At 36.5% G+C, this 15,441-nt stretch overlaps 2 protein-coding genes across 4 annotated transcripts in view; both read right to left on the bottom strand.

Annotated features, from left to right (window-relative positions):
* stan (protocadherin-like wing polarity protein stan) overlaps positions 1-1,407 on the bottom strand; it is a 14,009-nt gene extending 12,602 nt beyond the window's left edge. For all 3 annotated transcript variants that reach the window (XM_018512920.1, XM_018512922.1, XM_018512919.1), the window contains exons 1-2: positions 916-1,407; positions 26-587 (exon numbers count right to left, since the gene is read on the bottom strand). In XM_018512920.1, the coding sequence (XP_018368422.1) occupies positions 26-587; positions 916-1,358 (1,005 nt within the window). In that variant the 5' untranslated portion in view covers positions 1,359-1,407. The remainder of the gene's footprint in view (positions 1-25; positions 588-915) is intronic.
* LOC108764571 (uncharacterized) lies at positions 1,402-15,441 on the bottom strand. The gene is made up of 3 exons (XM_018512854.1): positions 15,362-15,441; positions 14,346-14,625; positions 1,402-1,479 (listed from the first exon to the last, which is right to left on the bottom strand). The coding sequence occupies exons 1-3, from the start codon at positions 15,439-15,441 to the stop codon at positions 1,453-1,455; spliced, it is 387 nt and encodes a 128-aa protein (XP_018368356.1). The 3' UTR covers positions 1,402-1,452.

The raw sequence follows: 15,441 nt of genomic DNA, 5'->3' as shown, positions 1-15,441 counted from the left end.
TTTTACTTTGGAATTCGATACGCACCCGAAAATAGTGCACGTCGACATTTTCCCTATCCAACCTGGCACGGGTTGTCACTCTTCCAGTTACTGGATCAAGAGCCAATAATGCTTGCGATCTCGCATCTACCAGCGAGCTCATGGAATATCGTACGGCGCCGTTCTCGGGGTCTCTAGCCTTCACTGAAGTCACGTACATTCCCGGCTCTTTTTCCTCTTCCACCGCGGCGAGATAGAGATGTTGCTCGAAATACGGCGATTGATTCTTGAGCTCTCGTCTCACCCTTCTACCAAGATCAGTGTCGTCCAGTTGATGGTGATGAAACACAATCTTCAACCGATGCTCGGCATCGGTCAGACGTGAGTCGCCGGTGCAGCGCAAATTCATGCTAACTGAGACCTTCCACAATGGATCGACCAGGCATTGCTCGGTAGCGGAAACCAGGTCCCCGGCGGCACCTTCCACGAGGAACCTGGGATCTGCCACTCCACCCCATCTCGTTTCGCATTCCTTCAATGTCGTTTGAGGTAGAAAATCACGGAGAGCTGCCACCAGTTGAGACGTCCGTAGGCATACCTCGGTAAACCTATCGATGTAATTAGATCTTTAGCTATGAATTTTAATCTTTGAAAAACTAAGCATTAAGTTATTCTTTTTTAAATTTACTTTATATAGTTAAATATAACAATCTAAGTTGGTTAAGCTAAGTTAATTTACACCTGGGTTAATGTACCATTCTGACCACACTGTTTTTCCAGAACAGTTTCTTTTTTTTTATGAGGAATCTATTTATATTTTTTATGTGCAGAATTTGTCTACATTTATACTTCGTCAAATAAATTAAATTCCGATATTACGAGTCAGTATCTACATTCGTTAATATTTTTATCTACATCTAACAGCCGATTTCCAACCTGTCGGTGCTGGGCATCGCGTAAGAGGCCAGAGTCTCCGCCATCCAGCCTCTGGTGGCCGCCAGGTCGTGATTCTCTCCACCGCATCCAGTAATCAGGATCCTCAATGGTAAACTATAGTAATCGATAGTGGGTCTACCAAGGCGGGAACTCGTCGAGTCGACGTAGAAGGTGAAAACGCGCGGATACTGGAGACCTTCACAGCTGAGCGTCTTTGCCAGAGTTACACGGCCTGTATGTGGATGGACTTTGAGGAGCTTCCGAGCAAACCAAGCTGTGCGCTCACTGGACGCCTCGTACTTGCGACGACCACCCAGCTGTGGCACTCCTGCCTCGAAGACGACAGTGCCAACGGGCGTGCTGGATGGTAGTACCGTCAGGTAGCCATCGCCCAGCGTCCAGATGGTCGTCAAGATCAACAGCATCCATCTCCACCTTGCCATGGCGACACGCACTTAATCCGCGCGATCTTGCGGTCTGTGCTGTTCTCTTCCTAAGTGTCTCATGATCGTCTATCTTCGCGAATCCTTCGCGAATTTAACACACCGATGCACCAGGATTCATCTAAAAAAAGATATATCGATCTTAAATTTTTTTAATTAATTTAATTTGTGGTATCACGTATTTCAATTTCAATCTAAGACTGTGTTTTAAAACCGACAAATAATGGATCTCATCAAGTTTACTTTAAAATAGGAATTGTAAAATTTACACAAAGATATTATCAGGCATCAAACCTGCTTTAAGCAAATAGGGGTTTTATTTATATTAAAATTTTTTTTTCAAGAAAAAGTTGTTTTGAAACCGTAAAGCAACTAGTTATTACACTTAAGATCGATGATACTTAAGATAATTATCGCTAAAATAAGTTTACTGAATCATTATATATACATTAAAATAATGCAGATAATTTTTTCATTCCATTAGAACGAATGGAAAGTCATTTATTTACCTCAAGTAATTACTTCGAGGTAACTTGCTACAAGCTCGGTAAAATATCGGAATCGGGAAAAGCAAAGGATGATAGTAATCACGATGGATGACATCGCGACTGAAAGTAATCTCTCGCGTGGACTTCTTCTTGTTCCTTGCGCAGCCTTTAACTCAACCTGGAAGACAGGTCGCACGAGTAAGGACGAGTCAGCGTGTATAAGGACGTGAAGACGAGTGTCTCGTTCTTACGCCTTATTTCGCTCTGGCGAGTTTAATTGCTTTCTCGCTACAGCGAAGTACCATAATTGCTGGTACAGACGGCGATTTTCGAGGCGCACACGTTTCCCCCTAGCGAGAAGCGACCTTCCTTCGCCAGCAAAACGTGGGAAACGAACTACTTCCGGTCGTGCCCCTGCAGTGAATTGCCCCAAAGATACCGGTCTTTCGTCGGCTGTAAAATTTGCCGACCTCTCACATTACACGCATGCTTACATTGCTTATCGCAATTTAACTCGATCGGCCGTTTCATCGCTTCTCGAGTTCCGGGCTGTTTTCTTTCACGCTCGACTTCAACGCGCGCACGCGTGCGATCCTGAGAAAGTCGATCGCGAGCAACGGAATCGCGCGCACTAAGACGATACTCGTCTCTTGTAAAGAAGAGCAGATTTCTCCAATTGTAGGAAAAATATATATGAGATACCGTTGCTGTAATTCTTCAGCCCGATTTAAGTCGGGCGGGATAATTAGTCATTTCACACGATAATCTTGTTACAACTCTTATTATATTGTAATTAGTACATTAACAGATAATAGTTTTATGTATGTGAGTAATATATGGACATTTATACAACAATGTTGGGGAAAGTTTAGTGTATGAATTTTTTTTTTCAAAACATGCGCCCTTGACATCTAACTTTGAGGAACAATGGGATCTAATATGCAGTAATGCGACGTCCGCTGTCATGCTCGAAAGAACGGAAGACTACGATCTTTATCTTGAGTTCATCGTGATTCTCATTGCACAGCTGTCTGCTTATGCAGCACATACTCTATCTCTCATACAATTTAAAATTTAACGTTCTCTTTATATCAAATGATAATAGAATTTTCAAGTCAAAATATTTCAAAGAAGGACAGATAATTATCTATCTCTCTTTGATAAAGAGTTACTTTCTTTAATTATATCTCTCACAATAATTCTAGGTTGTCTGGAGAAAAGAATTATCTTCACATCGCGGTGATTTTTCTTTCATTTCGTAAACGAGAATAATTTCATAAAATCATAATAATTAAGACATTGTGTAAATATAATTACTAATATAATTACTAACTTTCTATTGCAAATGTTTATACACACAAAAATTAAAGAATAATAATTAAATAATTAAATTATTTTAATAAAATCTCGAAAAAGAAAGAAAAGGAATAATAAATTGCATAACGCATAATGTGGGAGGAACTTTCTGAATTGTTATTTAAAATATATCATGCGATACAGAATCGATAAATAAAAACATTTCTCGTCCATATTTGCATTACCTGTTTTGATAAATGTTGCTGTTGAAAACTGGATCTTATTTAAACATCGAATACATCTTAAGCCGCATAATGCGATATGCTTGATATCAACGCGAGTGCAAAGCTATGCGAGGATGAGTCCGGATATAAATACCGACCAACCATTTTACTCGCTTCGTTGTACCTGTCGTACATAGCTGGGAATTTAATTTAACACCTCAGGAGAGTTAACGAGCCGTTGGATTTCAGAGCGTATATTTTTAAAGAAATAACTGTAAAATCCTGGACGAGCGAGAGCACAAATTAATGGAAATAAAAAAACGAAAAATGGAAGAATCGATATGAAAAAATCAACCGTAACAGAATCGAATAAGTGGATGAATATAATACTGGTAAATTTTTTATAATACTATCGGACTTCTCAAAATGTCTTAAATCGTGTTTGAAAATTCCTAAATGAAGAGAGAAGAGATTGACGTTCACAATACAATAAACATAGACAGTTGATTTATGTACTCGAGCATCACAAGACTCGATCGCTGAGTCTCTTGATCAACGATTCCTGTAACAAGTACCCGCAAACCGCATCTCGAACTGATTTGCTGCTGCCAGTATCGATGTTAACGCGACGACTTTTTAAGCGAGCCAAGAAGGGAAAATAACGATTCGTCGGTTAATCGATTGTGTACACAGAACTCAGTTTTTTAGTTTATAGACTCAAAGAAGTTGAGAAAATATACATTTCAAAGTATAAAATTAAATAAGTTAAATACAAAATATGAAATAAGGAAATTTTCTGTTTTAAACATCATTTTTCTACGAGAGAAAAAAGAAACTTTTGTTGGGAAAAATGTAGTAAACTTTGGCAAAGATATGTACATATTGTAGTTACAACATTACAAAATTTATTTGTTCCAATTAATTAATTAATTTGCTTTAATTAAGTATTATTAATTAATACTTTATCTGATCGATACTAATAACGGGTCTTAAAGAAAAAAGCATTAATTTGAAGAGTTTATTTGTAAAACATGTATTTATATACGAATTCTATATTTTTTCAAATATAAATTAATGATAAAAAAATTACTTCTGTAATTACAGAAAACTTTCTAGAATTCTCTAGATATGTGGATTTCTAAAAAGTATGATTTTAAGATAATTCAGAAAAAAGCGTTCGCTCTTCATCATCAATCTAATCTGATTAATCTGATTTCAACATTGAATCGTTAAGTTTTTCCACTGAATGCTATTGCACCCTAAATGAGCGTAAAAACAAATATTCAAGTGGTGAAATGCCTATGTGCAGGCATCTCGCGTGCAACTCATCGAGTAGATTAAGCCGAGAAACTTTAGTCCGTAATGTGCAATGCAATGCATCATGCAATCGCGTGAAGATGCGACGCTCGCGGTGCATAGGCGCATCCTCCCGTTTCGTGCAGCTGCGAGATTATTCCGTTCGTCGGTCCTTGCGAGAAATTACGGCAACTAGAGTTGATCATGCCGAGAACGAACGCGATAGTCCGATACTTTACTTCGGTATAAGTCCAGCCGATCCGGACCGATCGTCCTCTTCGTCGCTCGGGGGGATCTAGACGATCCGGTTCTCGCCAATCCACGGTCAGCGTACCGGCATGGACCCAATCGAGCCTCCAGGCCTCCGCGTCGCGAAGGTTAGAAACTTATTTGCAGGAAACAAAATGAAGAAAGGGCAAAGAGAAAAAGACCGCTATGTCGAATACTATATCGTTGAGTAATCCGAGCGTGACACGTTTTCCTCATGGAAAGCAACAGATTTGTTTAATTTTCACTTCTTTGAGCTAGAATGTTTATTGTTAAAATCAGCGAATCCAAAAATTATCAACTATATATTTTATTTTTTTTTTTTGGTATACGAGAAAACACGCTAAATTGTTCTAATAAGTAATGTTTGTACACTGAGAAAAAAATATAGTCAATTTTAATAAATATTTAGTTCAATATACTGCCAACTAAACATTTACTTACAGTAAATAAATATTGTACAGTAAAAAAAATGATTGTTAAATCAAATTAACATTTCTTGTATCAAATAAATATATCTTTATATTTAATAAATATTTAGTTGACAGTATTCAACTAAATATTTATTAAAATTGACTATATTTTTTTTCAGTGTAAAATGAGAACAAAGGGATCATTTTCATCGAAGACATTTCTGAAGACATTCTCCAAAAGTTGTAAATATAATACATACCCACGCGCAAAAGATATATTTTCTGTTAAATTTTCCTCTTGTTAAGCCATCACGAAGGACGTGCTATCTTTAGCTCTGCTATCTTATTATCTTTAATAAAAATAATGTTAACACTAAAATTTAATATTAGTTAAAGATTCATATGGTTAGGTTTTTTTTTTAAATAATTGTTAGTAACATCAAAAGAAGAAACCGTTAAAGCCTTAATCTATAAACTATCTCATATATTAAATGCTGTTATCTGCGATGCACCATTCCTATTGAGATATCTTAAATGGGGACATTAATTTTTCCGCTTGACCAAGCAGAATTTTCAAAGCTCTTAGACGCGTGGTTATCTTTTGATAAATATTCTTGAATATATCTTCTTGAAAAATATTTCAGTCAAAGGCTATTCGGCGATGTTAACCGTTATGTGAGATACTGAGCTTACAGTTTTCAAACGACTGATCTTTTACAACACCGTCTATTTTTTGTCAGATATAAAAGTCTAAGGGCCATCGGCTATCACACACAAAATAACACAAGCTGCATCATGGTGGAAGAAGACAGGTGAGTCAACTCGTATAAGGCATCTTCCACCGTGAGCTGCATAATCATAGCGTAAAGTTATGCAGCTTAAGCTTATAGCTTATGCTATGATTATACAGTCATTTTGTGCGTGATGCTCATAATAGTGATAATTATTGATATGAAAAATCTCGAAATTTTTTCGTATGATACGTTATTCCAATGACGAATGAGAATCTTTATAATCGTAATTAATTAAACCAAAATCGTTTTAATAAAAATATTATTTTTTTTAATTTAATCGGAGTATAGATTACTTCCGCCAAAAAGATATTTTCTTCAAAACATTCTCCAAAGGTTGTAGATAAGTTATAATGTATACGCAAAAGATATACTTTCCATAAAATTATCTATCCTTTTTTCAGGTCATCGCGAAGGGCGTGCAGCTATTTCGTTATTAAATGAAAGTGGCTTACGATGGAACTATTAATTATATCGAAAACGATCTAAACTTGTAGTAGAATCCGGTTCCGACTGCTGCGCCTGAATGCTTTCGGGTTCCAAAACGTATACATCGGAGTCGATACACTGTTTCGGTGAATCAAGCTAAACCTGTTATCTCGGATGAGTCTACCACGAAAGAAACGTCATGATTTCTCTGTTTTAATAGAGACATGTATACTTAAGCGCGGGCGACCGGTTTTCCGGACGTTTATGCGATTACCGGAGTCGTCGAAGTGTAAACTACCAAAGGTATTAGCCTGTAAACGACTATAAAAGTATTTATCTGTGTTTCCCAATCGTTTTCTTTTGTAAAAAAAAAAGGTAGCTAGATCTGACATATCTAAATTATTCTATTATTATAATATCTATAAATTTGATGGCATAATTAAATAAAAAATAAGTTCCTTTTCCTATATAAATATGAAAGCTTTATTTATGCAACTATTAAAAATTTTATTCTTTTTTTTAATCAGCTGTTTTTGAAATACTTCAAAGTAATTAACTTTTTTCCAAAGTAACTAAATTTTTTGCCTCTCCTTATTTTTTTCTCCTTAGATTCTCCTTAGAGTTAAAATATAATTAAATCGAAACCTATATATGACTAGAGGACTGCTTTGCTTGTTAAAGTTTTATAAATATATCTATAATATATTTATAACATATACAAACACTATAAACCAACATTATAAAGATTCCCTGCTGTCTTCCCAATAAAAATCAGAACTTTGAATTCGGTAATAATTACACAAATCTATTTCTATCTATTTCAATTCCCAAGAAATTCGAAGTTCTGATTTGTCAGATACTGGGAAGAGAGCAGGGAATCTTTATAATGATGGTTCATGGTGTCTGTATTTATTATCTAAGGAAAGATAGCAAAGATATAGTTTATTTCTGCGGGGAATCTGCGTGCGAGTTCAAAGGAAACTCGTTGAACGATCACCAGATTTATGGATCGGCCTCCTGTCGAAGAATGCGATGCGGAAGAGATGCATGCGCGCGCGTCGCGCGGTCGTCGTATCCTCTTCTCCCGTTGGTGGAACAGCCTATGAACGATCTCGCATACCATGCATACGCGTTCCTCGATTAACGATATTCTTGCGGTAAACGATCGCTTCGTATAATATAAGCGAAGATGAGCGAGATACCAACATTACCAACCAAGGCGCAACGCACGCCTTTCGCGAAGCGAAATTTCGTCGAACGAAATTTTTATCCCCCAAATAATCCCCTGTGCTGTAATAAACGGCTCCAAAAAGAGAGGAGTTTGAGGCCGCATCTCATTACGATTGCATATACGCGAACGCGATGGGCGAGAGGAGGAAAAGCAGACGAGCAAGCAGGTAGGCGAAGATCAGGCACGCAGGGATCGGTAAGAATCGGTCCGGTGATTATTTCGACGAAAAAAAAACGTCTCGGTCGACTCTGATGAATCGCCAGAGGCGTCCTCCTCTTGGCGGCCGGTGTCAGCGACTCTCCCTCCGCTTCTTCTTCTTCTCCTTTTCTCCTTCGCTCGTCCCTCTCTCTTTCCTCCTCTTTTTCTCTGTTTCTCTACGCCCGCCAACTTTCTTCTGCAACCACCGACTCGGCTGGTCCGTCCGCTCGATGAACGCGAACACGCGAGGGACGGCCCCGGCCTGGCTATTACAATAACCGGTGTACGTGGTTCCCGCTCAAGGTCGCGACGCGAAGAGAGACCGGCGAGCGAGATCTCTCGAGGAGAAGACTCGACTCGGTTAGAGGATCTCCATTCTTTCAAGACGAGAGTCCTCGTCGAGCAAGCGAGTTTACTCGACCGATGGCGCGAACGATGAGCGTTGGGAAACAAGCGACGCGAAAGGGATCGCGCTGATGCCGATCGAGCTGACAGAGTATCGTATGCGTGAACGATACTGTGGAGAAAAAGAAATACTTCACTGTTAAATTTTATAGGGTCAAATTAACTTAATGTGAGTCGCCACTGCTCCTACTATATATATATATCGTTATTTGTAACTAAAATGATAATTAACCCTTACCAATATGGGTAACTAGTGACCGAACGATTCCTGCTCGTGCAAGTTTCTTTGAGTCTTTCGGTGATTATAAATTATACTACATTTTATTATTTTCCAAAATAAAGAGTCAATATTTATTCTAGAAAGTTAAAAGGATGTTGGTGAATTAAAAAAAATTTTTTTAATTATTTTGAAGAGGTGAAAAAAACGAAGAGATTCTGGTGACCCTTGATGATATGGATGAGGCACCAAATTGTAGATGGTACGGTAAGGGTTAAATTTGGCACTTTATAATGTTAAATTGGTACTGTATAGTGTCAAATATAACTATTGTTTTAGTAAAAAAATAACGATATTATTGAGTAAGAGCAGTGGCGACTCGCATTAAGTTAATTTGACCCTATAAAATTTAACAGTGTTCGATAGTCTTCACAATCGACCGCGCTAGGGTCCAGAGTTGGGCATTACTTAGATAAATGCCAAGTCGAAATTTTTCTTCTACCTTGAACCTTAGTTTTAGGACGTATGTAGACTCTAAAGATTTATAATAGCTTTTAATCTAATGAATTGATCTCCTACGTTGAGCCTGTAAATAGCTATTATTGCAAGATTTCCTATTTTTAGGTTCAAGAAGTTTTCTAAATAGAAGCTGTAGATTAAGTAATATTAAAAGAGATACAATCCTAATTGATTGTACAAGTATAAAAAAAAAACAAGTTTATAAGGTTTAATTGAGGTTGAAAGAGGTGGAAAGTAGGACTAAAATTTCTATTATCGGGATATCTTTACTTTAAAATACAGAAATGTGTATTACATTGTATAATGTATATCTTGATAAATATCTTCCTCTATAATAAATATTATTATAAATTATTATTATTAATATAAATAATAAATATTATTTTATTCACATTTTCAAATAGTATATAAATTATATATCATTCGAAAAGGCGAGTAAAATAGTATATAGTAGGGGAAATAATAGAGGAATCCTGTATTCACGAAATAAAGGAAAAAAGAATTATATAGCGATTTAGAGAGTCACGCAATCGATCGCGATGGCGTGTTTGGGTTCCACTGGGGTTTCAGAATTACATGTAAACGCCGCGTAATTTTTCTCTTGGATTTATGTCCTATTTCTAGGCATTAATTTTGATTGATAAAAGAAAATCTGCGAGTCTGAAGAAGAAATAAAGGCCCGAGAGTCACGCGATCAGGCGAGTTGCGTATCTAATACGCAACTCGCATCATTATCAGATTTATCAAGTCGTGTAAATCATTAATTGTTCTTTTATCTTTTAATCATCATCGCTAAATATAATTACACCCGGACATTACGAATAAATTTGAGTGATTGCAATATTATCTGTAATTTAAATTTTAATATACGATTGCAGCAACGAACAGATTTATCCAAAATGAAGAAATATATATCTATATTGCGTGTTTAGATTCACTTGACGACCTTAATAGACACAATCACCGAGGAAATTTTCCAGCTGTGGCTTCCAGCGGCGAAGTTAACTCGCCAACACTCCACTTATTGTCGGAGGAAAAGACGTGCGAATGACAGCGTGGAAAAAAGGGGGCGAGGAAAGGAATGCACCCATGCAATGTCTCGAGTCTGAAACGGATGCGATGTGGACTGCACTCTTTTAACGGCAACACGGTCGCAACATTTGCGGAGAAATCTCTTTATTTCCGTGGCGGTCACAATCCGTACCGTTACAAAACCCGAGTACAAAACCATATTCGCGTAACGGTAAGGTCGGAGAAAAGGGAGAAAGAGAGGATTACCGCGAGGTATTCGTTTCGCTCGTTACCGGTGGCCAGATAGAAAACGGGATCGTCGTCGGATTTGCTTGGGCGTGGAGTGAATTCGCGCAAATGCGATCGGAATCGATTTGCAACGTGTATACGATCGCAGTCGCGGTGTTTTTCGTCGCCAACGGGACGCGACGCGATGCGACACGACGCGACGGTGCGCGGCACCTCGCGAAACACGCATCGATATCACCGGCGCCGACGAGAGATACTTATTTCATATTTCGGCGGCTAGCTTCTTTTTTCCGCATAACATCGTTTTAAGTTAAAATGAAAATTAAATTAATTAAAAGTATAAGTATTTTAATTGTAAAATATTTTTTATTTTAAGTATAATATTAAAAGTATAAGTATATTTTTTATTTTAAGTATAATTAAAGGTATAAGTATTTTAATTATAAAATATTTTTTATTTCAAGTATAAGTATTTTAATTTTAAGTTAAATTATCATTTTAAGGGTTAAAATTTTTAACTCTTACCGTATCATCTACAATTTGGTGCCTCATCCACACCATCAGGGTCACTAAAATCTCTTCGTTTTTTTCACCTCTTCAAAATAATTTAAAAAATCTCTAAAAATTTACTAACATACTTTCAACTTTCTAGAATAAATATTGACTCTTTATTTTGGAAAATAATAAAATGTAGTATAATTTATAATTACCGAAAGACTCAAAGAAACTTGCACGTACAGGAAATTGCTCGGTCACTAGTTACCCATATTAGTACGGTTAATAATATGCATGCAAAAATAATCTCTTATGAAATCTTACTTGTTTCGCAAGCGATATTACAACCTTTTAATTATCCAGTTTTTTAACTGGAAACACATAACGAGATCAACGAGATACCGAAAACTATCATCAGGTTTTGTAAGTGGTAATAAAAGAGTCGGCATCTCTTTCCGAAGAATATGCAAAAATTCTTCGATATTCACACAGGTCTGCATATTTTTTATATTGCATTACTTATACTACAATATTCATAAATTTCAAAGTTATGGATAAAATATAATTTGCAAAATATTTCAGTTTGAAATTTATAGATCAAGCGTAAGTAGTGCGATATAAAAAATGTACGGATCTAATTATGGAATTATTTTATAAACATCCTTTGACACAATCAGAAATCTAAATATTTTTAATACTTAAGGAAAATGTAGACATTCTGCGATAAATCAGAAATCTGCATATTTTTGATATTACTTACATTTTATCCATAAATTCCAAATTGAGCTGTATGGTAAAGTATAAGTAACGCAATATAAAAAATATGCAGATCTGATTTATATTATAAAATTTTTATATATTCTTTAGAAAGAGATCTTGGCTCTTTTATAGTCATTTATAAAACCTAATGATAGTCTTCGATATATCTCGTTGATTCAATCAGATTTATGCGATACAGCCGTACATCTCGAGATTATCTCGGAATCGTTTCGGGGTTGAAAAATCCGGAAAGGTTCCCAACGCGACGGCCCGTATCGATGCGCGGCAGCGTGCAGTGCAGCGAAGATGTCCGGCATGGATAAGGGTTCCACGGAAGAACGTTTGATTTTATGTGGAACCTGTTCCCACCGTGTGTATATGTACGTACATGCGCGTCTCTCGCACGAATGGGTTTACTTAGGCCCGCACGTACTTGGCTTCACGCTTCTGCGAAGCCTGCTTGTAAATTAGTGCGTTCATAACAGCTGGCTGATCGTTTGACCGGGACATCCGAAAACCCGACGAGTGTCTCAATTAAAGAAGGTATTCATGTGCGATGGATCGATTTGCGGCATCGACTTTCGGCAAAGTCCACTGGAAAAACGAGAGAATTTACATAATATCCTTACATTTACAGAATGTTGTGCAGACTGAAATTTTCTAAAGAATTTCAATTTGATTTTCGAATCTCTAGAAATTAATCTCTATAATTTTCAACATAATTTTATATATACAAAAAAATTCAATTATATTTTATGAATTGTATTTTTTTTTATATAACGTGAATCTAGTAATGATGAATTCCGTTAAAGTAATAATTGATCTTGATAACAATAAATAATAACAATCAAAAAACAAAAATTGATGCAATTAATGCATTTTAATAGAGATGGGCGAATCAAGATTTTGTAACTTCGAATCGAACCGATTCGAATCTGAGAGTTGATTGTGTATTTTGAATAAGGTGAAAATTACAAAATTTATTAGAATATTTATAATTTCATTGATCAACACCTAGTGTATGTATATGATTAAGATTGTCAATATATGTATTTGATTCTTATATTTAAACATCTAGGCCGGTATTTATAATCGATTCTTATATTTGATACTGCCTTAAGTTCAGTTTTAAGATATTATAGTTTGTTATAAACATTAGCTGCATCTTAAGACATTACTTAAGATGGTCTTAAAATAAGAATATCCGCCATAAATTCGAAATTTTCGAATAGTTTGTGTTCGAATAGTTCGCACATCTCTAACATTTAATATATTTACTTTGTGTTGTTACACTCATAAAAAATAATTTTTCGGAAAATCTACGACTATCCAAATTAATAACTATAGAAACAGATGAAAACAAATTAAAAATTAAAATAAATAAAAATAAAAAAGAGCGAACGGCTTAAGTCTGCGAGAAAAAAAACGAGACTTTCGTAACGAGGGCTGCTGCGTATCGGACACGAGAAAAGGGGGCGAAAGGGAGGTCAGCAGCCCCTTTCTCTTTGCTTCGTTCTCTCTTTCTCGGACAGCTACAGGGGTGAGTGACTCACGTTCTGTCGGCCTCGACGCCGTTCGTCGGGACGCAAACGCCTACCCTCCAAATATTGATTCGCTCGCCCGAGGAACGCACGCGTCGCAACGCGTGTCGTATCAAGGGAGGCTTTCTCCCCGAGAACAGGCCTTTCGTTTTAGGTCTTCTGCAAATCGGATTTCCTCCGAGACAGCACGTTTCTTCTCGGGGCGAGATCTGGTCAAGTCTTTTCAAGGGCTTTTTCTTTTTCGAGTTCAAAGAGAGATTTCAGTGGCAAGGGTGAGCGCAAAAATAAAGCAAGTTCAATGTCGATTTAAATACAATGTCGGATCGTAAGATTTTTAAATCAACTTACTTTATTCTCTCGCTCTGAATTCCTACAACTTCAAACTTAGCGATGAGACTTCTAAGATATGTTTTTTTTTAAATATTTATCAAAGTAAATTTATAAAACAATAAAATAATCTTACTATAATACTCTCTTTCTCTAATTCTTTCTTCAATTATATTTTAGAGAATTATAATTTAGAGATAAATTTTTTATTATTTTATATAACATATAAATATCATGTGTTATATTAAAGGATAATAATACAAGATACTTGTAGTGATTAAATTGAAATTGTATAAATAAAATAATAAAAATAATAGAACCTTTTTCTTTCGCTTCTTCGTCCTAAAAAAAGTTTCTTAAAATAAAACTTAAAATTTTTCAAACCATCAACTTTTCGTATTTAAAAAATTTTCAAATTTTCACATTTTTAGATTTTCGTAAATAAACTTTTCGTATATTTTATAAACAACAATTAAATGTACTTTTGATGATTTTCATTTTTTAATAGTACAGTACTTTTCTACAAGTTTATTCCGACAGTCTGCAGCATGTCATCATCGATTGACAGCGCGCGTGTATCTCCCATCGGTGGAAAAACCACGCGGGAAAGAGAGACTCGTTAATGAGAGACTCGGTTCGTTAACCGGCAACCGGCGTGGCAATTAAAAGGTCACTTTTCCCGTGGGAAAATACCTATACAGCGGTGCAAAACCAGGGGGAGAAGAAGGAGCAGGAATAGAAGAAGAAGAAGAAGACGCTTCGCACACACGCGTGTGCTCCGTGGCAGCGCAAAAGAGTAGGAAGAAGAGCGGCGTCGCAGAGGTCACTCACCGTCCCGCCAAGGTCGCCGTTGTTGAACAATTGGTCACATCTCCGTGCAAAATTGTCTATTTCACAATTTAGACCTTCGGTATCACCTGGAGCACTCGGATGAACCGCGATACTGCCTCCGTTCGCGTGCACGAGTCGAAAATCGCGAGGCCAACTCGCGCACCGCGCGATACACCGCCTCGCGTCAGCGTCGCGACTGCCGTCGTCGCCGCTCGCCGCTCGCTTACTTTGGTCTTCGACTTTACACGCGGCCGCGATGCGCGCGTGCGCGCGATCACACCTGTGTTATGGCTATAGTGATGTAGGCGAAGCTCTTGAAACCCTCGTCTGGAGCTTCAATCCTGAATTTATTTCCGTTTTCAATTTTCCATACGATTAAAAAATTAATATTTACGCAATTATGTAGTCTACATAATTAAATCTATACTATTATGGACAATGTTCGTAACGATATCCTTTATTTAAGATTAAAATCGTTAATCTATCTAAGGCTTAGCAGATAAAATTGAATTAGAATTGACATATCAATTCTAATTTTAATTATGTGAATATAATTTTGAATTATAGACGAATCTTCGTTTTGGCTCATGATTCTATTTCTTATTTTATTTGTATTTAAAATCACTTCAAGTCCAGTCTCCCATCCAGCTAATAAAATAATCAAATATTAGATTCAAGACAGTCTTAAAAATAGGATTTAATTACAAAGACTGTCCTTATGTCTAATTAATCTTTTTTATTGTTTAAGTCTAATCAGCAGACATTTAATTATCATCTATAGAGTAATTATAAGATAATCATTACCTTTTTAATTAATTTTGAGCCTTAATCCAACGAGATTAATTTCAAGATAATTTCGTTACTTATTATTTATAGAATATATGTATATCTGTATTATGCATAAGTCAGTGCGATCATTTATACTCCAGCTTGATGTCGGCCCTGAGCGCACGTTCACTTGCTCGTGCGTGAGTACACACATGCGTACGTGCGTGTAGACAATTGCGTGTGTGTACACGATTGTGACTGTAACCGCCATAGGACAGATTGTCTGTTCAACGCATCTGGCCAAGTCTCGCCGATCAGTAAGTAACAT

The sequence above is a fragment of the Trachymyrmex cornetzi genome, unplaced genomic scaffold, assembly GCF_001594075.2.
Source record: "Trachymyrmex cornetzi isolate Tcor2-1 unplaced genomic scaffold, Tcor1.1 scaffold44, whole genome shotgun sequence".
Taxonomy (NCBI): Eukaryota; Metazoa; Arthropoda; class Insecta; order Hymenoptera; family Formicidae; genus Trachymyrmex; species Trachymyrmex cornetzi.
Note: the sequence above shows the minus strand (reverse complement) of the source record. Positions and strands in the feature narration are given on the sequence as shown.